We start from the raw sequence: 25,567 nt of genomic DNA on the forward strand, positions 1-25,567 counted from the left end.
GGGGGGGGGGGGGGGGGGGAGATCGAAGACCGTCTGGACTGCACTTTATTTCCTCCGTCGAGGCTCCCTCTAATTACCGTCACTGATTGCTTCCACGTCCGTTGTAACCGGCCGTAACAAGCGCGGATGTATTCGCGCACGTCGGGCCTGGGTGTACGTGTAAACGAGAGAGAGAGGGAGAGAGAGGTGAGATTAGTTACCCCGCCGCTTTTGCTCAATGCGAACCGGTGCGAGACTGATCACAGGCTACGTTTCTCAGTTGACCGCAGCAGCATCCCACCGGCCGGTGCTTACCGCGTCCGGTGAAGGGACGCGATGTAAATCAGTCTAACGGCCAGCCGCCTGCACTGGCCGCACATTAAGTTGCCCCGAGGCGCTTCCCTCAGAGGGTGGTAGAATGATTCGAGAGGCTGGGCAAAATCGCGCGCGGGACTACGCGGCGATTTCTAAGCAGCGCTCGACGCGTCGAGGACGCGTTAAGTTCGCCGGATTCGCGGATCGGTGAGCGATTTTTCCCGCGGTATCTGTGCCTGAGAGGGACGCGATATCTCTCACCGGATGAGCGCGTATCGACGAGCACGTATGCGCGGCAGAAGGAAGCCGATCGATCGCTAAGTTGGCGCCGGCTGCTGGGGACACTTACAAATTAGCCAATCAAGTTCTAATCCCAGCGCGATTTACCCCAATCAGCCCGCATCCCGCCGCAAATACTTTAATCCGTCCATTAATCCTGCAAGATAAAAGTTTCCGGAGTAGTTACGGCCCCTTTGTCGTCGGCACGGTCAGCCAAATCGGCCCGGGAGGATCGAATGGCGAACGACGGCCCCGATACCTCCTCCGATCCCCGTTATTAGCGAAATAAGCGATATCGTCTCCGAGCCTCTCTCGGACGGAGGCACGCCTGCGGGCGAGATTAATCGTCCGGTTGATTCGCGAATGAGCGAAACGCGCGCCTCGACTCGAGCAAGCGCTACGAAACGTTTCGTTCACCGTCGTGCATCTCGGGATGGAAATCGATCGTCTCTCGAAACCCTCCGTCTGAATTTCTCTCGTCCGAATCTCGAGTCAACGTCTTCGAACGGAGCGATCTCACAAAGCGAGAAGGGAGAAAATACGTCGAACATTTCTAGAGATTTTTTTCTCCCATATCGGCCGAATTTCACGCCGCGCGACGCGGCAAAGATTCTCCGGTGGCGGACGCGCTCGTTCCACCTGTGCGCGCCAGGATACGCGACGGTATCTCTTCAGGGTAGCCATCTAGTTTATTTACGCGCCCGCTTTGCGGATCGAAAGCCCAAAAAGGAGTAAAGCGGCTCCGTGGGAGCGGGTGGGCCGGCAGTGCGAGCGGAGGTGCGAGCGTCGCTGGAATTTATACTCCGCGTCGTCTCGTGTGTGGCCGTCCCCGGGCAATTTTTTTTCAACCTCAACCTCGAGCAACCCCCGCGTCCACCCCTCGTGGTGCCCGTTACCGTCCCTCCGGCTCTCGTTCCGTCTCGCTCGCGCTAACGGCGACTATATACAGAACGCTGGACAAACAACAATAAATACATTTTCCCAGGCCGGGTGGCAAACCCGGTGAGGGGTGGAACTTCCATGCGAGCACGTACGGGCATAGCTTAGCGTAATCTGACTGCACACCACCCCATTTCAGCCACCGACCCTCCGCGTCGGGACGCACGCAACCCCCGTTCCACCGTTCCCTCGTCTCCCCCTTCTCGCCCGTTCCCATACCACTGTCAGGAGACTGCGAGCGCCCATACCGTAGGGACAGAAACTGGCGAGGGGTTGGGAAGGGGTTGCGGGGAGAGGGGAGAAAAAAAGATAAATACAAGAGCCGACAACGCAGCGGGGAGTTAGGTGGCATCACCACCTGACGAAAGAATTCCGCGACCTGACCAGAATTTCATTAGCCGTGGTCTGGCGAGAGAGTACGAGAGAGAGGGAGGGAGAGAGAGAGAGAGAGAGAGAGAGAAAGAGAGAGAGAATGAAGCAGCGGAAAGGGTTTGGCGAGGAGGCAAAGGCGGAAAACGGGAGAGGGGAGAGAATGGAGACGCGTCAAGCGCGTTTATCGGCGCGAAAGAGCTTGTTAAACGGCCCGTTTCACGGTACTGCCTTTTCTTCTCGGGTCCCGGGGGTGGCGGGTGGTTGAAGCGCCCGGAGATTTCGTGCGCGATGACGGCTCGAGGGAAGCGCGTCGTTACGACGAGAACGAAAACAATTTTCGCTGGAGAACGCGCGGGTATTGTTCCCGACCGGGATTCGCCGCTCGTACATCGTAAGGAATAAACATTACGATAGTGCGATAGCGTTATGTAAACCGCGAGTGAAAGCTTCGGGATGATAAAATGATAAGTCACGTGAGCGTGTGAACGTTTTCTAATATACACATGTTCGCGAATACGCGGCCCCGACAGTCTTGCGTCCTCCATTTGGACGACGTATATTAAGGTCCATATTTTTAACTCACTTTTATCGATGAAAGTGCCTTAAATGCGGCTTCTCAGCCAATCGGTTCCACGCCATGGCACTTTTATCTATAAAAGTGAGTTCAGAATATGAATCTAAGGATCCAGATTGGTCCTTTAATCTGTGACTGTTTTGTTATAACAGTAGCCGAAAATGAATCGTACTATATTTTTTTCTTACTCGGGCGAAACAATGTGATTATATTTTACGTGGTTGCAAAAATAAGCATACACTAATTATTCACTGATATATGTGTTCCGGACGAAGGAGAGAGAAACGACGCTAGAGAATAATAAAATTGGGAGGACTTGTACTTCGAGACACGTGCGGAATAAGTCTCACATTCTGTTATCCGCGATATCCGCGCGCGCGTTTCTCGGATTATTTTCTCGCCGTATCGCGCCGAAGTGAATTCAAATATTGCCTAGAGCTGATTTCTCTTTTTGCAACGGAAGTTTAAGTGCGCCGTTCCCAGCGTATCCGGAATATCCCGGTCGGTTCCGGTCGGTTCGGAATGCTAATGCGTGATTACGGCGGCCACGGTCGTAATACGCGAACTTTTTGTGCGGCTCACGTGTGACCCGGGGGCGCTTAAAACATCCCTTAAATTACCCCCATTAGCAAGGGTTGAACGCCGGGGTAAACGAGGATTTCACTGGCGCTGTTATGCGAGATTTATTCCGTGGGAAATATTCCTTTCGTACGTTAAATTACGCCGTTATACCGAGGGGGGTCCTGGCGCCAGACGAGTCGATCCAAGTATAAACTTAAGCCGATTTAACAACCGTATTGTACCGCTATCGCGCGTTTTCGCGAACGTATTAAATGCGAAAGTAACGAGCCGCCGGCAACGGGAGCGAGTTATCGCGGCGGGAAATGAAAGCGGCGATTCGAACGAGCGACGATACGGCAGCTCCTTCACCAAAGCGATTACAGACAGACGATGTACGGCGACGATCATCGGTACTCGTCTGCAAAACGGCACCACGCTGCCAGCTCTTTTGCGCATAGTCACGTATAATCCTGATACAGACAGTTTCGACGCTGAAAGTCGAACGAACAGACGCGCCTAGTAGCAAGTTGACGTGAAAGATTTTTGATTTCTCTTTTTTTATAGGTACGAAGAAAGGTGTCTCGACGGTGATCATTTCGATCGAGAGAGATCGCTTCGCGACCACCTTGAGTATCTCTCGTCTTCGATTCGTCGTTTTCGCACGTAATTATCTCAGCCCTTTGCGCATTGCACGCAATCCCTCCGCCTTTTCCTCGCCTCGCGAGATGACGTCCCGTTTTTCACACGTGACTAACGGCACGCGGCTCGAATCTTATCTCCCTAATTTCTCGGGAGCGGCCGTCTGCCGTCGGTGGCGAGCACCGTCGGCACCCTCTGAGTCGGAGAGACGCTCGCGAACGATTTACGGAATTTAAACAGACCCCCGGGATAAGGCAGCGGCGGCGGCTTGGCGTTGCGTGGCAGGTCGGATTAGCAGGTTGCCCCCGCATCAAAATAATTCCCCTTCTCTCCCTGCCTTCCAGCCTACCCCCGACTCTAACCCCCGTCACGGCCACCCCCGTCAGCCTCCGGGGTAGGTTACGTCCTTCCTGCGGGATAAAACAAAACAGCCAGCGGAGTATATTAATGCCTGGCTTAATGCGGCCCGCCTAATTAATGGACCGACTCTCCGGACGCCCGCCCGGCCGCCGCTGGTTCTAAAAGTAAGAGATAACGCCGTTGCAGAAGCATTATTAAAGACAAAAGCGCGCGACCGCGCTCTGTGCCCTGGCCTGGAGTGGAAATTTCGGCTAAGCGCTTCCTGATGTAAAGGATTTTCCCCTTGGTGCGCCGGCTCGCGAACGAGGGCGGAAAGACGGCCGCGCGTTTGTCGAAGCTAAATCGTTCGAGCTACTTCAAATACCCGATCCCGGCGAAACGGCGCTTGAAATGGAATTAACGGAATCTAACGCGGTAAGCGATACGAATCGGGTGTTGCGATCCAAAGTCGAAAAGGAAGCGATCCGAGAAGTTCCCAGTGAGCTGGGAGGAAGTTGATTATGACCCGTTACAGCGTTCAGGCCGATCTGGAAGATTGCGTTCATCAATCGAAAGCTTCCCGCGAGTCTCAACGCTGCCTCGACATATAATTGTTCGCCTCATGGATGCTTCCCCGAGTCGAAGTTCCAGCACCGTGAGGACACGTTATGCAAGCATAAGGATAATCACAAGGATATCGTCATTAGCCGCTGGACTCACCGCTTACCGTCCAATCGTCGAAGTTCAGCAGCGGCGAGCGCGATTCGAAGGTGGCCCGACAACGTTTTTTCTCTGTGCATACTGATCGCTCGGACACAAGATTTGTGTCCGATTCTTCGAAACGCTGCAAATGGGCCATAGTCAATTTCCAGCGAGGGCCACGCGCTTATGTTAAGCTCAGGCCGGTATTCATACTCGGATCTTGCATGTAAGACCGTCTTGAATTCATCTTCAGATACTATATGGCTCATTTCATTGGCTACGAAACATCTGAAGATGAACTTAAGAATACTTTTCCACGCAGTTTACCGAACGCTTGAACGCAAACTTCATTTTCGACTCGAGGGAGGAGAGGGGGGTCGTCGACTCAAGAATTGAGCTTTCGTTTCAATGAGGGTATCGCGATGGTGTTCGAGTCGCGAGCCATCGGAGAAGGAAGGCGCTTCAGCGAGCCCCGAGTATCCAAGGCGCAGTGCGCCGCACCTTTTTAGATCTTGAAGAGTTGCGGGGGTGGCTCGCTGGGAGTGTCGTGGATGCTGCAGGGGCGGAGCCTTGAGAGTTGCATCGAGACTGCTCGGTTGCGTCGATAAGCAGATCGTCTCTGCCCCTGCCGCCCCTCCCCGTGCCGTACTCTTGATTTTGCGGGCGTGCAAAGTTAGCGGTGCAGACGTTAGCGCGCAATTTCCCACAACAGCCGAGATTAACGCCGATTAATCGTCACCGGTCAAAGCGATGGTTTTTGAATTGCGCCCTTCCGTATCCTCGGCCGTCCTCGACAGTCCGGCCGATCGGGAACGGCTGGATCATTCCCCGTGGCTTCCGTAATGCGATCGCAACGATAATGACCGGCGAGGAGAGGAGCGCAGCGGGCTTAGTCAAGGAGAGTACGTAAACCGACTCGTGGACAGGTTAGCGGTTCTCGAACGTGTAGCGGCTAATCGAATTATCGATGCTTTGAGGATCAGCGTCCGTGGATGATTGGATCATGTACCTGATGAACAGTTCCAGCGGTCAGCGATGCGAGCCACTTTCGAAGGGTGCCTCTCGTTACGGACCCTCCTCTCGGTGGTAACGTTTGAGCGAGGCCGTTTCCGCCGCGCTCCGTTGCCTCCTCGACGACAATAACTTCAGACGAGTAATTGCTCGCAAAAAAAAAACTTGTATCCACAGGACGACGCTTGGAGACCGATCGCTGACCGCGCGAGTTTCTCCACGCGAGAGCGCACAGTCTCTCTCTCTCTCTCTCTCACGTCTATTTGCCGCCGTCGTTATCGCAGTTGGACGATTTCCAGGGGGGAGAACTCGGGGGGAAACTCGCGAAATCAAAGTCGGGAGGGTAGTCGCGAGGCCGGCATTCAAAAGACGAAGATCCCGGTACAGAAGGACGGGGCGTTCTTTTCCGGGGGGGGCCCCGAAGGGGAGAGGAAAAGAAGGGGAAACCGCGGCCACCGCACTGATGAAAATCGCGGCTAAATACAAAGTGGAAATTGAGCGGCAACCTAACTCCGGCGGTCGAAGGTTTTCGAGGTCGTCGGCGGAATCCAGGTCGGCGTCCGCAGGAATTTCTGCGGTGAAATTCCAGCGCACGTAACTCCAAATATTTCTGTTATCGTAGTTCCGTACGGGGGTTTTCGAGTTTCAAAGGAAACACTCTCGCCGCTTTCGCACAAGCAGCAAGCGGCGACGGTGTTTCGCGTCGCGAAACGGTCCAACGCGACCGAGACGTGCGCGTTCCTGCGGAAATTCCGTCGATGTGCTTCCTCGGTGAATCATACACGGTGCCATGGACGAATCGAGCGTCGGATAGGACGAGGAGAAGCGTACGCGCGCAAGTTTCAATGGATGTCGATATCTGCACGCGTGACGTAAAATTTGGGAAATAGCTGCGGTGAGAAACGCCTAACTGGGTTTAACGTGCTTTTAATCCGGGCTCGTTGGTACACGGATGATGTTGCTTTTACGAGCGGCGACAGAGGAGACTTGGTCTTTATTGTTGGGCAGCTTGACGAGATCTCAAGTAAAACTATTCAACTCACGATTAGGTTCGACGAACAATCGAAGATACGGATTCGCTTACGTAGGTCATTTCGAAATTTATGAGTTTACCCAGTAAGAAATTGTGTGTTAAATCTAACGCACTCCACACGCCCTAAACGGTTCATAGAATGTTTGTGTTAATTAAACACAAGATGAGTATGTTGAAAAGTGACACAAATAATATGCCAAATATTAACGTAAAATTAATACGTTAATCGTTAAAATACATTTTACACGGAAGTATAAAATGTGTTATTTTAATACTTACGCACGTTGAGCATCGATTCAACGCAAATTATGTTGAGCCAATATAAACACAATATGTTAAATTAACACACGGGTAAGTTAAAAACTGTTTTAACAAGTACCGAACAACTTCCGCACAAGTACAAAATGCTTTTTACTATGTAAAGCTAGAATATCCAAGGTTCAAAGGGAAACGTTTGTTTCTGTTCGAAGAGGGAGACGCTCAAGGGTGTTATTTACACAGATGTGGTTCAAACTATCGGAAGTAAAAGATTTCCGAAGGAAAAGTGAGAAAAGGATACAGGCCTACGTTGCGGCACGTGACAGCAGCGTGTAACAAAAGTGCGGCTGGACGCGCGACGCTGAAGGTCCGCGTGCGAGCTTTCAATCTAATTTACACCGTCGCGCGAGCTCTCCGTCCGCGAAAGACCAACATAAATTTAACGTCGCGCCGATCGATCGCCTAGCGATTATTATGTGGGAAAGTTTATATGCGGGCGGATTTAATAGTTTGCATAATTTACCCCGCTAGTTAGTTATTCCATTAATCATTATCCCGGGGTAGGTGTGTGCATGCCCGCGAATAACAATCGTACTATTATTTATAATGTATTCAATTTATCGGTAACCCGCGGGCGGAGGTAAAGCGTGTAATCGATTCAACTCGATTAATTAACTCGCCCCCGCGTGTGCGATTGTAACCGAGGCGCGCCTCTCGGCGTGTACGTGTGTGTGTGTGTGCCGAGGCGTCTCTCACGTTACCGTAGACGAAAACTTTCCGCACCGTTTGCGTTCCGCAAAAAACGCCACGCCGGCGTGTTGTACATATACATACGCGCACGCACACGTATATATTTATACACATACCTATATATGCGGGTCGCGCGGGCGGCGCGCGACAAAGGCGTTTAATTAGAAGCGCATCGGGAAACGGGGCATCATCCGGCGCGGTTTTTGTCCCCGGCAATTTTCGCGTTCCCTCTCCGGTAAGGCGATACGCGGATTTTTCATCCCCGTGGCCGTTAATAATTAACGGATCAAAGGCATCGTATTAATATTTGCCCCGGAGTCCCGACCGCACGGAAGATATTAACCCGCGTAATATTGTGTCCATGCTAAGGGGAGAGAGAGAGAGGGCATATTGAAACCGCACAAACTTCGCTCATAGCATCCGCGAGTATGAGCTCGTAAATATACCGGGTGGCTGAAATCGAACTTGGTCGGTATGGCGCGCGTACTGGCGTGGACATCGCCCGGAGGAAAAAGGGCGAGAGCCGGGCCTCCGAAGCGCCGGATTATTAACCGCTTCAAGATCAAACGGCCGTACGCGTGTTCGAGACACGTTATTGATCTCCGCGCTTTCCCACCACTTTGCGGAGACTCGTCTTTGGAAAATGTCTTTCTGCGCTTTCTTTTTTTGCGGAAAACCGTTTCCCCCGTGTCGCCGATATTCACGTCGTCGTTTCTCGTGGGTGGCGCGGGTATCTATTTCTTCTCTTTTTTCCTTTGTCCGTTTAAACGGACATCGGTGGCTCTGCGGAGAGGATGCCTAATGTTTATCTGGAGCACGGACAACGGTCGACTATCCGACTCGTTGGTTGTTTCGCAGCCGGTGGTGCTTAAGCGCGCAATAAGTGGACAAAGAGAGAGGGAGGCGGAAGAACAAGGGAGAGAGAGAGAGAGAGGACGCATTGGGAGGGTCAAACTAATTCGATTCTAAACTCTGACCGCATCGCGAGAAAGAGACCGTAGGACGGGACACGCTCCCGATGCGGGAGGGATCCGCGGAGGATGAGAAAGGCTACACACGGCCCGAACGGGCTGGACACAGATGGCACTAACCGCGCCGTTAAATTCTCAAACCGTAACTCTAATTACTCATAGACAAGCCGACATTCTCTAGTGCCAGATGCCGGCGAAACTTGTTAAATACACGCGAACGCGATTACTCATTCGATCCCACCGGCCGAGGACCGCCAGGCCGGAAAGTCGATCCGACGGGATTATCCGAGAGCGTCGCAGCTCCCGACACGATAGGACAAGGTAATGCCGTGACAAATATCATCTTCCTCGAAAGTCAACGTCGGCTAATTTATCGTTTTTTCTCTTCTTCCTCTTTCGAGAAAATAGTAAGAACGCCAAGCGCGCCTACTCGTGCCGTTCTCTCGCGAGTCCGGACGAATGCACGGAATTTACGAGGCGCTCGGCAAACTCTACGTATGGCGGCGATTATAAAGCGACGTTTCTCCACCATGTTGCAGACGATAAAATGACTATGGATGGGAGCAAGAGCGAGCCGGGCAAGAACGGGGCCACTCAACAAGAATGCGCGGGTTGCGGAAAGGCGATTACGGAGAGGTGAGTGCTCCGCTTCGTTGCGTGACGCGACGCTTCGTGTATGTTTTATATCCCTGCACGCGCCCAACCACCTAACCCGAAAGAACGCTGACCGTAAGGCCGGTTTACTTAACGGTCGATCTTAACGTCTGTCCTTTCCATACGGAAGGGGAGCCGTCGCAAGCACAAACTGGGTTAAATATGTTTTCGCATTACCATCGCGAGGCGACTATAGTCGACCGAGTCGAAATTTTCGTCTCACATTAATCCTGCAAATGTCGCCGAGTGGATTGCATAATTAATACGCTGCTTGCTGAAATTAATAACGCAATTTAAATGTAACGCATGCAGCAGATGTTAAGATGATTCAGAAAATTCAGTAATTCTTTGACAAATTCTTCTTTCTTTGTATGCTCGATACCGTAATAAAACGGCATAAAAAATCATTTCTAACGTTAGACGTCAACAGCCTGCACAATATTGTATTTTAGGATTTTCTATTGGTACTTTGAGTTCCACAGAATACGCGAGATTAACTCAGAAATGAGATTTGGACTTGAGTAAGGACGCGGTGAGCGCGTTGTTCGCGGGGTTAAATTTCGCACGACAAACGGAGCGATTATATTTAAAAATCGGGATATTAATTAGCGTACGTTCACCTCGCAGTGTGCGCTACGTCAGCGTTCGTGAAAAGAACTCGTAGATCAGTCGCGTATATGTTATATGATATGGACGATTTTGGAAAAAATTAATTTGTCTTAAAATTAAATATTTTCAAACTGTTGATCAAATTCGTCCCTCGATTAGGTACCTCCTGAAGGCGTTGGACATGTATTGGCACGAGGACTGTCTGAAATGCGGATGTTGCGACTGTAGACTCGGTGAGGTCGGCTCGACGCTCTACACGAAGGCCAATCTGATTCTCTGCAAACGAGACTACCTGCGGTATGTACCTGACAAACAATCGATCGGCCCCGACATCTTGCCTCTCGCGAGATTCTTCCCGGCGAGTTCGCAGATTCGATAATATCGCGTGTCTCGCGTCGACGAGTCAATAAACGTGGACGGACGTAGATAGATTGATAAAGCGGGACAAGAGAAACGCGATCCTCGGGAGGGTACGAGGAAATGGAGGAGGAGGAGGAGGACGACGACGGCGGCAACAAATCGAATTTTACAGATGAGTTTCCCTTATTGAATACAGCCACATCCCGTATAAACAAGCGAGAGCAAATAAACCGTGTTGAGATTACGAAGTCCCGAGGGAATGCGCGCAGGTGGCGCGTCCGCGCACGAGGAACACGCACCGTCGAAACATTGTGGCCTTTATTAATGGCTCAATATTTGAAGACGGCATATTCGTGGCGGCCGTAAGCTTATTGGCTCCCGCTGTGCGCGTCGGCGAAAGTTGCCCCGCTCGTTCCCCGCCATCGAGAGGAACACGACTTTTCCCGCGCGAGACGCGCGAAAGTTAGGCCTCCGATGATATTCCACGGCAATAACCGTTTAATCGCGACGAGCAGGCGCGTCGTCGATTTTAACGCGAATAAAAAAGTCGAAGGAAACCTCGCATCGCGTTGTTGCATCGCGGCCGAGCGATCGTTCAAAAAGTCCGAAATCCAGCGACGACGGACTGCTTACGTTCGTCTCTCTCTCTTTTCTGTTCGACAGGCTCTTCGGAAACACCGGCCACTGCGCAGCATGTAGCAAGGTGATCCCAGCGTTCGAGATGGTGATGCGCGCGAGAACTAACGTTTATCATTTGGAGTGCTTCGCTTGTCAACAGTGCAATCACAGGTGAGTGGCCGAAAACGCGAATGCTCGGTTGCAATTCGATCTCTCTTATGTTGAATCAATGAAACAGTAGATAATTAGTGAGTATTTACTAATATTTGGTGGAAACTGTTCCATTTCCATTTAGTCCTTTTGTCCAACACTTCCATTTAGCTTTTTCGTCTAATACGTTCGTTGATTTTGGCCGATGAAAAGTTCACTGCTAATCACTAATTACGCGTCTCATAGCAGAAATATATGTATATATCGTATATATATTCAACCATATGTCGTATTTGGCGTAATTCGTTTTGCGGCAGACTCAAGAACTAGAGATTTCGAGTTCAAGCCCTATCAGGATAAGCGTGTTTTTCAAATACAATATAAATTAAATCAATTAAACGTAATTAAGAATATTTCAAACAAAAAATGATTGACGATACCTTAAGAGTGAAATTAAGATAATAAAAAAGAATTCATAAATAATATCTTTCTTCATTATTTCTGCAAATAGATTTCTCCGTTGGAAACAATTGCTCTATTAACAGATTTTTATAGCGAAATTTTACTGATTTGCAGTGCCGTACTTACAATCATGATCATCAGTGACTATTGATCGCTTCCCAGTGATAATGCTGATGCACTTGAGACAGATCGCTTGCCTTCGCGCGAAACAGACTTACACACACTTCCGTTATAAATTCGGAAGAGATTCGGCGTTAATCGTACCGCACGATGAGCGACGAAATCCCAAGGAACGCCGATGATACGATAAGCCCGGCGGCTCGCCGCGTCGCAGCAAGCGCGGTCCCGTTTCCGCGGGGCCCTCCGGCTGCGCTATTATTTTATTAACAATAATGAAAGCCGGTAATTAAACATTCACACCCGGCGGCGCCGACGTTGGCGGCGGCGGTGGCGACGGCAAAGTCGCTCGCTCGAGTATTCCTCGTGGCAGCTCATCCGTATAACAATTTAATTCGAACCACCCCAGCTACCGGCGCGCCCGGGGAGGTTCGCCTAACTTCTGCAGCACTTCGCAACACTTCGCTTACTTATTCACAACAACCGAGTTAAGCCGAGGCTCGTTCGAAAGCCGGGACTTCAGCCGAAACGCCTCGGCGGATCTGCCGAATGGAGATAATCGGCGCCGTGAGGCTCGAAAGCCCGCGAGCTGCGTCGTCGACAGACCGCGAAGCAAAAGTTGAATCATTTTCACATGTTCGCACAAGCGACCCGATTTCTTTCTACGAATTTCTTACAATTTCTTTCACTTCACTTGGCTGTTATGACCTTGAACAAGTATTACCTCGCGTTCTTGTCGATAATAACGAGAACAGACGTGTTTCGAGTGTGTGTCAATTTAGTTTGATTTTTGTTTATTCGTGACTTGAAACTTGAAATTCCTTGTTTACTAACAGAAAAATAAACGTTTGCGTGAAAAATATTAATATTATTTACACAAATTATAGGTGCAATAAGTGATTTGATACTTTAGAAGGTTGCAGAGGTAAAAGCGCTGACTAACACAGAAAATTCTAATCGAGTGAACATAAAAGTAATAGCTTTTCTTCTCCTCCTAATCTGTATTCTACAAAAAAATCAAAGTGCTTCTAATAATATGGCCAGGGATTATATAATACAACTGAAATTCAGTTACCAGATACCTAGTTTCTATCTGTAAGAACTAAAAATTAAGTACACGGACAAAAAAAATACGAAATTTCCGTTGTATTATATGAACAGCTAATTTTTAGAGAGATTTTAGTGAGAGCTACTAGCTAGATTTTTAGTGAGAGCTACTTTCCTTTCTTCCATGCATCATACTTAAAGTTTTGGGACCCGATATGAATGGACGCGTCCTGATTTGCATGTACAATTTATCCCCACTGAAAGAATGAAGAGACAGAGGGACAAAGTTCGGATATCGCCGTTCCCGTGACTTTCGTCGCCCGTTCCGCGCTACACAGTTGGCATAAACGACGGTTATTCCCCCAGCACGGAGACTTCCGAGGAGGATCGATGTCGTAGAACGAGAAGAATCCGCCCGACATTTCCTCTCTTGACGGGTATAATTGACGCGAGAGCTTCCGACGTGGATGCGAAGCAGCTACCCGCGGAGACATTCGCCGAATGAGGGAGATAGGAAGGGAGGAGAGATAAAGGCGGGGGAGGCGAGGAAAGTCAGAGTTGCGAACTATGCGAGCGACGTGTGGGTGCCTCGAGGTGCACGTCAGATGCAAATCATGCCGACTAATTTCTCGGAAAACTCGCGGATCCGGAGGGAGGGAGGGAGAGAGAGAGAGAGAGACCGAATATCCACGGTGAGATATGTACGTCCGAGCGGCATAATAGCGTAGCGATAAAGCCGAATCGCCGAATTAATTATACTCCCGTGTCTTTGGTTGTCCGAAACAGTTCAACCATTCGGCGCTAACAACCCTTTGGTCCTGCTAGTTATCAAAAGCAGCCCGTTTCACGTACACGTTGATTAACCCTTTGGGTTCCGAATTAATTTTTCTAGATATCGATGTATTAATATTTTATTTATAATTAAAATACAAAATCCACCGGCGCATAACCAAGAGAGGGACGAAACGGGCTTTTTAATTTTAAATCCTGCTTCTTTGAAAGGGTCGAACGTGCGATATAATAATAAAATTATTCATTTAATTTAACGATATGGCAAATGATTAAATCATATTTCTGATATTACAATTTCCGTTCCCTCTTATTCTTGCGCGTCGAGGGTTCTTCGCTCTCGAATTTTATATACGAGACGCTCCAGCAGATTTATAATAAGATTAACTTTATAGATCGATTAACTGTCGTATCGGTATCAAATAAATTGCATTAAGTTGAGAAAGGATAGGCAACGATGGGACCGCTTCTTTATACCGCTTGACGGGGGTCGATGGCATTTCGGCGTATTTAATGTCACTCCTCGGCATTTGCCCGACCTTTCTTACACCCTATGGCTCTTCATTCCGAATTGATTCGGGCCACGGGACCGAAACACCGGAATCGTATGTCCGCTGAGAAGAACATAAAAGCTTCTTGCATTTACGGCACGTCTTAATGTACTAACAATCTGTCTAAAACGTAATTGGAATACCTAACATTGTAGAATAGGGATAATGCGATAGATTAGCAACATATAATGTATCTCTCGCTGTTCCATAGCATCCCTTAGAATTCCTTCATCGCACAACACAGCGTCATTTCGCTAAAGTTTCGACAAACACCGATAAGAAGGATATTCTTTCGCGCCGGTTGAAAGCCACTGACTGCGCGCGATGTCGCCTCGATTCCGAAACGGATGTCCTCGTAGAACGTGGAAACAAAATCGTCGTCGGCGAGGAAGGGTGTAGTCGGGCGAAGCGAAGTAAGGGTTAACAGCTCTCGCGGAGCTCCTCGGCGGCGCGTGACTATCGAGCGGAGCCGATTACGGCTTAAAGATACGTCGGCGAAAGTATACTTTCTTTCGCGGTCGATGGTAACGTGCAACCCTTAAGGCGAACCATTGGTTAGGGGTCGAAGCGGTTGACCGTACGCAGAGGCGGAAACGGATGTGGCCGTTGGGTCACGCGATCTCCACGAGCCGAGCATAAAACACCTGAGTTGTTTAATCATACGCTCCCGAGGTAGAAGTCGTGGCTCGAGAACTCGTAAGGGCGAGACCTCTCGCCCGGCTTTCTCTCTCTTCCTCTCTTTGTCGGTCTTTCGAATTTGTGCCGCGTTACGGAAGCGCGCGGATTGCTCATTGACGAGTAAACGTGCGAGGATAATCAAAGCCTCGGACACAATCGGTCGAGTTTTCTTTGTGGGAGATTCGACGTGGAAATTTAAGCCTTCCGAGTCTAACCGGGTTGTACATCTATCATTTCTACTTTACATCCTCGTATATAATAATAATAATCATTATTGTTAATCATAAACACGGAAAAGAGTAAATCTTCCTTTGATATAATAATATATAAATCACGTCACTTGCTTGAACCGCATAAATGCATATAAAATGCAATCAATTACAAGAAAATGAAGAATAAGAGAAAACAAATCTAAATTATAACCACTTTTTTCAGTGTGAAAAGCTACTTAATTTAATTCAAAACGGAGTTATGAGTAATATTGAAAAAGTCAACATAATTGGACAATTCATTAGTCATAATACGCATACGGTTGATTGGCCCAAATTTCCCATACAAAGATCCGATATCGGGAAACCGTGAAAAGCAAACATCTCCTCAAATTCCTACCCAGAACACTGAGATTGGCAAGTGCCAAAAGATTAGGGCAGCCAATGCATCCGACTAAGAGATTAAGCGAAAAAACAAGAGGAGAGTCCTCCTCTCAGCTAAGGATAAAATATAACGATTACATTAGATCCGCTGATAATCACGGCAAAATAATGAACTTTGCGTGAAAATGGTAATAACTTTTATGTTAAATTTCTTGGATGATATTATTATTTCGTTTGCACAATTAGACGGGGATATCGATGCATTAATAAACGCAGAAATTAAGGTGAATTAAATGGCTCGGAAATTATCTCTTGACGATCGCATGAAATTATCTTCGCTGCAACATAATCTCTTACCTCGTCTCCAACGCGTCGTATCGTTATCACAGCGATGTATTCTCAAACAATAATAGAAGGATGACGAGCCGAGCGAATCGAAATGCGCGCGATGAATTATGAAATCCCATCATATGGCATTAACGAGGCGAACTCTTCCGCCTGTTTTCCCAGCGCGATTCTCGGTTAATATCTCACGGCGATCGAAACGCGCGGATAAAAAAATATCAAATTTATACCGTCCCGTCGGTGAGTATCTCTCGCGCGCGTGCACACTGTTTAAAGCCGATGACGCACTTTGTGCGTCGCGCAATTTCGAGATTTACCGCGGCCGCGTTTCGACCCACCAATTCGCCGCGGCGTGTTGCGAACATCGGCTGCGTTTGATTTAAAGTGTCGCTCCCGCGCGAGACCGCGCGCGACAGAGTCGCGGGCGAAATGCGCGCAAAGCAGATTGAAGAAATTATCCGGCGCGTCCTCCCCGTTCCGGCAATTTGCTGTGTTTTTGCGACAAAAGTTGGCGCGGCGAAAATCGGCTTTGGCGGCGCGATTGTCATCAGCATAATACAGTTAATGCATTGCAATAATTAATTAATGACCAACACGGGAGATACACACGCCACGTTATTAGCTTGTCAAATAATTGTATCGATAATCATGCATTGATAATTATCGTATAATGAAAAAGCGTATGCGCGACCCCGTAAATCACGACTTTGTCGTCGCCGAGCCGTTTTCGGAAAACGCAACATTTTCGCGCGAGCAGCCCGGATAGGTAGGTTTTAATTAAATTCTACGATCCCTCTCTCTCTCTCTCTCTCTCTATCTCTCTTTATCTATCTATCTCTTCTCTCGTCGAATACGACCGCGGCGTAAGACGCGAGCGGCTTAAGCTCTTCCACGACTTACGATCTCCGCACTTCGAGGTAGCTTCGAGTCTCGCCTTTGTCTAACGAAAGCACGGCGGGCATTGTCGGACGACCGCTCGTCCCTCCCCACTGGCGGGCGCAAGCATTGTTCGTGCTTATATTGTATTTTGGCATTACGAGTTAGCCGGTTTAATTGTTATTGTTCCGCCGAGCTTATCGAACACGGTGCCCTGTTGCATTCCCACGCGAATCATCGCTCGGCATCGCAATTACTCCTAAATCACTAAACTCCCTTACCTGCGAGCGCGCAGTTACACATAACTTACGACATTGACACCGTTTATCGACTTTCCGATAGCGGCGGCCCGCAGCAAGCGTCGCGGAACGAGAATATCCACTTGTACATCACGTCGCGTCGGATATCCAACGGCGACGTTTAATGACAAAACACACGCACGATTCGCAAGATCTTTTCGGGATTACGCTCGTATTCATCACAGTCGAACCTTGTGTTTGAGGCCTCCCTAAATTCATCTTCAGATGTACCGATGCGACGAGCCGTACAGTATCCGAAGACGAATTTAAGAAGGATAACCATGAATATAAAGTCCGACTATACCGGCAATTCTCCAACGTGACGTTATTTTCCAACGATTGTCCCCGGACTTACGACGATTTCCGGACGACCCCGTCCCAGACGAAGCTGTCGTGATACTTTCGTGTAACCGATGATTCAAATTTAACCACGTAAGCATCCGACGTTGATTTCGCCCGGTCGATGGGTAATACGCGTTATCACGGTAACTTGGTTATTACTCGTCTCGCCGAACTCGTAACGGCACGCTCACTTCGGTCCTGCCGTTACCCCAGGAGCCACCCCTCCGCGCGATCCTTGGAATAAGGACAATGCAAAGTTAATTTCGCCCCCGCGATTCTCGAGGGTGAGACGCGAGGGTGAGAAGAAGGGCGGACGCTCTCGCGACAGGGTAAGTAAGCAGTATAGGTGGGTTGTGCGATAGGACGAAGTGACGGCGCTGCGAAGAGGGTGGCCGAGGAGAGAGTTGAGAGGAAAGAGAAAGAGAGAGAGAGAGAGAGAGCGGCCATTTTGTTTCCGGTGTCCCGGGAGCACTTCCGGTCACCGTCACGCAGTCCCGCGCCACGGAGTGCCCTCGAGCTTCTGAGATCTCCTTCCGCGATTATATTCAAATTAAATGCGCCGGTCCGACCGGTAATATACTGCCGCCAATTTAGCTACAACCCCCCGGGGGGTGGTTCGCCTTACCTCTTTCCCGTCCTCCGACCGCCGAGAGCTTCGCGGCGCATCCGAGGCGCGAGAGTCCCGCAAATTGTCTCGTTTTTTTTTCCACTGGAACACCGCGTACCGCCGCAGTGTCGTTGATTTTTAACTCGCGGTCTACGGCCGATCCTCAATAAAGCGCGGCCGTCGCGCGAGCGAGAACTCGCGGCGGTTGCGCGGTGAGCCAATTGGCGCGGGGTGTCCACCGGCGACGCTAAAATAACTGATGAATTCCACAGTGGGCGACCGGGTTCCGACGCGGGGGACTGTATAAAGAGTAAAATTTCCACCACCACCGGGGTCTGCGGAGAAAAATGATATTTCCCGCGGGCTGCTACTCCGCATCGCGCGACTCCTTGCGCGAGAACGTTTTCACCGTGAATTCACGTTACAAGAGAGGAGGAGGGAGAAGGTCGCAGAGAAACAGATCGGCATGCGGAGAATATCGAGCTCTGTGGCGATAAACAACAAAGACAGATCGGACCGGAGTACAAACCGTAATCGTCCACGCCCCGAGAGATCGACAATAAATGGCCGGGAACGGCGCGACAAGGAATTCGCTTCCGGTTTTGGTTGCGCCGCGCCGCGTCGCCGCGTGCACGTATCGCGTTCAAGCGCGGCTGCATCCGAACAGTGGGGTTTCGGTTGCACCATTTTCAATGGTGATAATCCGTCGTGCCGAGAGGGCCTCGTTGCGCGCGCGAGTCGAACCTGCTTTGTCACCGGATAACCTAGACTCGCATTGCCGGCTCCGATGGCGATAGACCTGCCACTTCCCGTCCTCCTCCCGCCCGATACACCCCTCCGCCTGCCCTCCGCCGGTCGTTTCCACCGATACCACCCCCGCGTTGATACCAGTCCCGACAAACGTGCACACCCGTGCCGAGCCCTCGAGAGAGAGAGAAAGAGAGAGGGGTGACGGTGGTGAGCGGGCGTCATCGACGGGGTGAGCATTCGCGTGCACTTCAAAACGATACACGGCCGCGTGGGTGGTATAATAGGCGTACCGCCGCGATTATAAATGAAATGCGCCGCGGGGAGATCGAATTACTCGGACGGACGACGCGCCGAGCCAATTCTCAGGTGCGACCGGCGCGGCGCGCACAGAGGGAAGCCCGTCATGCGGTAGAGGGTGATTAACGAGCCGCCGCCGCCGCCGTCACCGCGAATACGTGCGACATGCGATTCGGATCTCCGAATCGACACGGAAGACTCACGCGTTGCGAGATCAACGGTGAAGAGTTACAATGCCGTGATATCGCTGTCGTTTCGATATCAGATGTAGGCTTCTTTCTGTGTGCGTGTGTGTGTAATCGGGCGTATGCTTAATTTGCTGTCAGAAGACGTTCTCCGATTCTTAAGAATGTGCACGCAGAAAATATTTCTTGAATAATATAGTATATTAATGCCATCATTTATTAGACTTGTATTGATCATATTGAAGCCGAAATTTATATATGACAGTAATAAACGAATAGTTTGATCAGATGTATTTTTTTAACCTGATTGTATATGAATTTACTACACGCACAAGGAAATATCAGAGATATAAAAAATGTCCCATAGCAAAAATGTTGTCTCGGGTGGCAATTATTGTTTAATGTATAGTATCACTGCATATATGTGCGCGACTGCATGAACAGCAGAGAGACGAGTTCATTCGTTATGTTGGTGACATAGACGATGACCCGGATATGCAATATGCAATTGTAATTGTATCGTTTGCGTTGTTTCCCAAATTTTCTATATCGCCTTAAAATTGTTTTGACGTTATAAATGTATTCTAGACGAGTAAGACTATTATGATACTTTTCCGGTTCATAAATGTTTGTATCTTTGAGAAATATTTTCTGCATTATTTTATAGAAAGTGTCTCGTAATTAAATTGACAAACTTTGGGTGCTTATAAGGGATTCAAAAGCAAATAATTTTTGCCCATGTCCGCAAATGAACTATTCTAGTATTAAAGTATATTATTTACAGCAATTGTTCGAAGTATTGGCTTTTTACATCTAGTTTTGGAAATGAATTTTGGATAAACAATAAAGAAACACTGTAATACTGAGCTTGCGAATCAATAACAAGCAATATTAATTCTACCCGTTTGAAAATTCCTAACAATCTTCAGTTTGATAAAGCAATTTTTTTTAATGTTTTTTTATCAAGAGATCAACAGCAAAAACCAGAACCAGGAAAAAAATTGTCGGTATCTCTCTGTATTGAAGTAAATAGCCACAGCACTTTGAACAACTGCTGTAAATAACTTATTATTATTTACGGACGCCACAACAGTTTATTTGCGGACATGAGTTTATTGACAAAATTTACTTTTTTGATATCTTTTATGAGCACTCGAAGTTTGTTGGTCTAATTTCAGGACACGACAAGTTAAAACTCCTTAATTAGACGTCACAATCATATTTCTTTAACGTTAGTATACCTCTCTATTAAAAAACACTTCAACATGAGATCTTGTACTTGACTTTATCTCGTTTACTGTTATCTAAACACTGAAATCTTCCAAGAACACTATAGGCAAGAAGAGTTCACTTTCTTTTCTTGCCACGGTTTTTGTAAGTTTTCACCTGACGTCCTAACTAGCGACACCGCGTGATTTAACGCCCAACGTGCACGGTAGCCCGAATTCTTACAGCTAGAATCTTACATCTTGCCGCAGCTCACGATCGTCGTTGCCGCATCTAACGTGAATGATTATTCAGAGACGTTTGAGGGAAATCAGATGAAGCCGTTGAATAAGGCTTCAGACTCGTCCGATTAGTTAGTCATTGTTCATCCGAAAATTCTCCGCCGAACTGGGGGCGATCGAGTGTCTCCCGGGCGAATCTGGCCGGTGCTGGATGAAATTGAAGATCGCCCACGTGAAGAGGAGAGGGCGAGTGCCGCAACGTTTGCGTTGCCCGTTACACGTGTATTCGTTTACTCGGCGAGCCGTGGCCGGCGGCGGTGGCGGTAGGCGGCGGGGGTTTGCCGGAGGCATCGCGCGCACGGAGGCGGAGGTTGTAATGGGCGTACTACATAGGCGCGTGTGCGTGCGTACGCGCCTCTGTATATGTGTGTGTGTGTGCGTATGCATTTACGCGGCGCGTTGCCAATGATTTATGTATACCGCTAATTACCAGCGTGCACTGCACTGTTTTATCCGGCGATCATAGTTTTATTAGGCCAACCTGTGCATTGCGGTATTGTCAGCGCCAAAAGCACCCCCCCCCCTCGATACGTCCAACACAAACCCGTACCGGCTGCACCGAAATACACCGAAACGTTGCAACCGTTGCAACGCTTCGGGGCGTGGACACTTGACCGTAGGCAGCGAGGCCTTTAACGAGGTGTTTCCCCTGCCTCGCTACTTTCAATTTCTCCGCTCCCGTGAGCTTGAACGTTCCTTCCTCGGCGAGGATCTCGATTAGATTCACGTGATACTTCCCCCTCGGCCCTCAGAAAAATTCGACGGGAATGAATTCCGAAGTGGAATCGCGAGCCGACAGATGGAGACGTTTCTCTCGTCTTAGTTTCCGCGGACTCTGTGCGATACACTTTGCATATCTCCTGTCGTTTCAAAATTCTCTCTCGATATTTTTCAGAAGACAGTTAATTGCCTTACGATAAAGCGGACCTCGGCCGGGGATCCGTGATGAAGCGGGGAAGCCGGGGAGACCGACGGGGAAACGCGCGAAAAGCGGCCGTTGTTATAAATGAGAGACGCGATAGCTCTTAACGTCGAAATTAATTCATATCCGCCGTCGCCGTTGCTGCCTAGACGTAATCCCTGGATTTTTGGGAGCGCCCTCGCGCAAAGCGATGGCTTTAATCTCCGGTTTAGGGGCCTCGCTAGAAAATAGACGTGCCTAAGCCCCGTACGGCTTAAACGTAGGCTTTAAACTCGTCGTGTGCAGTATACGGCGGACGATCCCGCGTCACTCTTACACGTGACGCGCGATATATCGGAGCACAGCTGACTCGTCTGCTCGCGAAGACTCGTCCTCCGGCGCGCAATTTGTCATGGTCAAAATAACAAAGACTATTAGAACACGGGGACAACAGTTTTCACGCGCGAAGCTAATACTTGGCCGAGTACGTGCGCGCGCGCGAGAGAGAAAGAGATTATTCATGCCGAATATAAAAAGAATTGGAAAAAAATTCGCGTGCCGCTACTCGAAAATAAATTCTTTTGTTTCTGGCTTCCGTTGAGAGCATTTTTTTCACTTTTATTCGTACGACCCATTAGCCAACGGATTCCATAATTAACGCGAAAACAGCATCGTCAGTGCGCGCGCGAAATGCTCGCGACAGAGTAATTAGCGAGACACGGGATTCCGTTAAACGCGTAGAATTAATCGCGCAAATACGAGATTAGCCGATGTGGGACGCGTTTATGTGTGTATGTGTGTGTGTGTGTGAGTACGGGGGCGTGTGGCTGTGTGTACATGATTCGTGAGTATACACAGTCGCGAGCGTGTGCCGTATCTTTCTCTATCCAACTCTCTCCTTCGCCGGTCGCCTTCTCCTCTTCTCCCCCTCTCTCTCAATCTCTCTCTCTCTCTCTCTCTCTCTCCCTCTATATATATATATGTGTGTGTGTATATATATATGTATATATATGTATATATATGTGTGTATATACACGAATTATATATTACGCTGCCGATAAAACGATACCTAAATTGCCGCGCCGCAGCAAATATCGTTATAGAAACTAACGCGATTCGCCCCGGGCTGGCCGCCCGCGTCTAGATTTACTATAATTATGTTTGAAATGCGATCGTAAACACTCCCGTACGACCGGTTTGATTGTGCATGTAATACAGCTGCGATTTGTAAAAAGCCAATTATTACCGCCCAGTTGTAAAAATACGCTGTATTATTAACAGATAGTCGGTGCATTCTCGCGTATCAATCTTAAATTAAATAACTGAGTAATCATCGCGCTCACTCTCTCCTTCCGCCTCTGCCCGACGCATAATTCAAAGTGCTTTTTGTGCTCTCTCTCTCTCTCTCTCTCTCTCTCTCTCTCTCTCTCTCTCTCTCTCTCTCTCNGTCTCGCGTAGCGTGCGAGACACGCGTTTAGGGGTTTCGGGAAAAATAAAAACACGGGCTCGCGCGAGCGGCTGCTTATTTATTAACGCGCGTCATGCGTCGGCCCGGCAAAAATTGTCTTTCCGAATGATCGAAGGTTTCGGGTTGCGGCGCAACGCGATGTAATCGCGGCAACGACACGCGTGCGTTGCCGCCGCGTGCAGCCCGCGATCGCCCCGCATTCGATAATCCGCGGCGTGTTTGTGCGCGACGGTCGCGTCGTGCCGTGAAAACAATATGCGCGTATATTTTTCGTTCCGCGCATGACTCGGCATAAAGAGCGAGCCAATTACGGGGAAACAGAAAAAAAGAGAGAGAAAAAATACGCGGCGCGTAACGCGGCTGAAAACGCGTTGGCGCGTATGAACGGATGATACTCTTCTCTCTCTCTCTCTCTCTCTCCCTTTCTCTCTGTCGTCGCGCGACGGGCCAATTTCTCGCGAGTAATCGCGGGCGATTCGCACGATCACGGACGGGACGGAGCGCGCGCGCGTAGTCACGGTGCAGAGTAAACGAATCGGCGAGCCGCGGCAAATCGATCGTAACGAGCGTCATAAATCGATCCGTTCGCCGCGCTCTACCCCTCCTTAGGCCGGTAAATGAGAAACGCAGGGGCGTGGAGCCCTCGTGACGACGGAAGGTCGCTGTGCGGCGAGAACGCACGCGAAAACAACGAAGACGCACGTAATTCGCGTGGGATAAAACGCTCGAACGTCTCCAACCTCGCGTCTGCGGAACAGCGCAGGCGGGCGGGGAGGGACGCGACTTCTTATTCCGCAAATGTATCCGGCACTTTATAATGCGCGATACGCGCAATTACGCGCGGCTGGCGATCGGTCCCGCGGTCGGTTTTAATACACAAAACTGCATAACGCCGCTGGTGTGCTCTTCCGATAATAGCGTCCAGTGCGTTCGTAAAACGGAACATGGGCCAATAAATAATAAGGGGGTACAAGAGATCGGTCGCGCGCGCGTGACCGTCGATAAAATAATAATTACCGTCGACAATGCGCCCGAACAAATTGCCCGTTAATTTTTGCCGATAAACATTCGTAAGCCCCGTAGAGGCGAAAACCGTATGCACGCGACGCGTAAATAATAGCCAAAATGCGATCACCAAAATCGCGTCTCCCCTACCGCCGCGGAAGGGCGCGGTTTGCGCCCGTTCGCGAGTGTGTCGCCCGGTGGCGCGCGTGTGTGTGTCGCGTGGGTGCGCGCGCGGAGGAGAGCGGGTGGAAGGGGACGGTTAACTTCGGCATAAATATCAACGCATAATAATTTTGGATGGTTATTAGCGATAATAAAATCCCAATTTATCGAACGGGGCGGCCGCCCCGAGCCCCGCTCTCCATTCGCTTCGCGATTTATAATCTGCCCGCCCAATGCTTCGTCACGATCACGCGTTGCACCGAAACACAATGCCGGCCGATGTTTATCGACAATGGGAAGAATTTATTTTCGTCGCGTCTCGACCAAACGCGCCGAGAGCGTTTTCTCACGCTCTCCCGGGGACGAGCGTCCTTTCCCCCGTCGGCGAAATTCTCGACGCGACCTGCCCGTCACCTTGTCGCGCAACGAGCGTTCAACGAGCGTTCATTTGTCACGTACGACATCGGAGAGATTTCGCCTTTCTCTCTCATGCACCGCTGCTCACTATTGCAATTCATTACTGGCCAGCGTCTCGTCTTTATCTTCCCTACCTTAATTACAGAAGGTCTCCACTTCGTGCGTTAGAGCTTATCTTTAAAATGTACTTCTAACTCACGAATCCGTAAAATTGTCCGCATTTTACTACGCAGAGAAAAAGGTTCCTTTGGATTTTAATATACGTACTTGTTCGACTTGAGCTTATTTATAAAAACATAATTGAATATTAAATATCATTTCGTCTGAATAAAAATATCGTTGTTTCATTAGAATAAACCATGTTGCTTGATAGAAGAAACAATACTATTATATGGAGGAAATATTTGGTTATCAATAAAACAAATTTATTTCATTATATATTAAGTGGTGTTCCACTGAAACAATGAAGTCTAGTAATATTTTTCTAACATAGTGTTACTTTTTATAAATAATTTATTGCTTGTGACGATCGTTGTAAGATTTGAATGAAAATACAAGAGAAATATGTTATTTGGTTATAAAGATACTTATTGTTTGAGAAACCAAACAATTCTGTTCGTTGAATCGAACATTTCTTGCTCCATATCAAAAGACAAATTTGTTTCAATTAGAGAAATCTTTTTCTCTGCGTACTCTCTCGTGCTCTCAGTTCATTTCGGGCCAGCTATAAGCCTAGATTTTTGCCTCGCCTACTGTATATTATTTACTCAGTGATCACATATATGAATTGCACGTGCGCGCACATCCAAATGGCGCGGGACAAAGCTATTATTATTTTCTCAACGCATCGACGTTAAGTAATTAAAAGAATCCGCCTGCCCCTCCCGCTCTCATTCGTGAAACGCGGTGAACAGAATCGTTTCGCAAGCGGCGCGACGATGACGCTCGCGAGCCTGCTCTTGGCAGATCATAGTCGAACTAAGAGTCGCCGCCCCTCCGACACATTTGGTTTCTGAGTTACGCAAAGTCTGCCGTAGACAACCTGTATCTACTGC

The 25,567-nt window shown here is 49.0% G+C and overlaps 1 protein-coding gene across 2 annotated transcripts in view; it reads left to right on the top strand.

Moving 5' to 3' along the window:
* The window catches only part of LOC106744590 (LIM domain only protein 3-like), a 92,536-nt gene that overhangs the window by 41,596 nt on the left and 25,373 nt on the right, over positions 1-25,567 (top strand). For both annotated transcript variants that reach the window (XR_001374463.1, XM_014619505.1), the window contains exons 2-4: positions 9,262-9,358; positions 10,145-10,282; positions 11,009-11,134. Coding sequence is in view for 1 of the 2 variants with exons in the window: in XM_014619505.1 (XP_014474991.1) it covers positions 9,270-9,358; positions 10,145-10,282; positions 11,009-11,134 (353 nt within the window). In the remaining variant the exon portion in view is untranslated. The remainder of the gene's footprint in view (positions 1-9,261; positions 9,359-10,144; positions 10,283-11,008; positions 11,135-25,567) is intronic.

Source organism: Dinoponera quadriceps, unplaced genomic scaffold (assembly GCF_001313825.1).
Source record: "Dinoponera quadriceps isolate SergipeBrazil2010 unplaced genomic scaffold, ASM131382v1 scaffold1169, whole genome shotgun sequence".
Classification (NCBI taxonomy): Eukaryota; Metazoa; Arthropoda; class Insecta; order Hymenoptera; family Formicidae; genus Dinoponera; species Dinoponera quadriceps.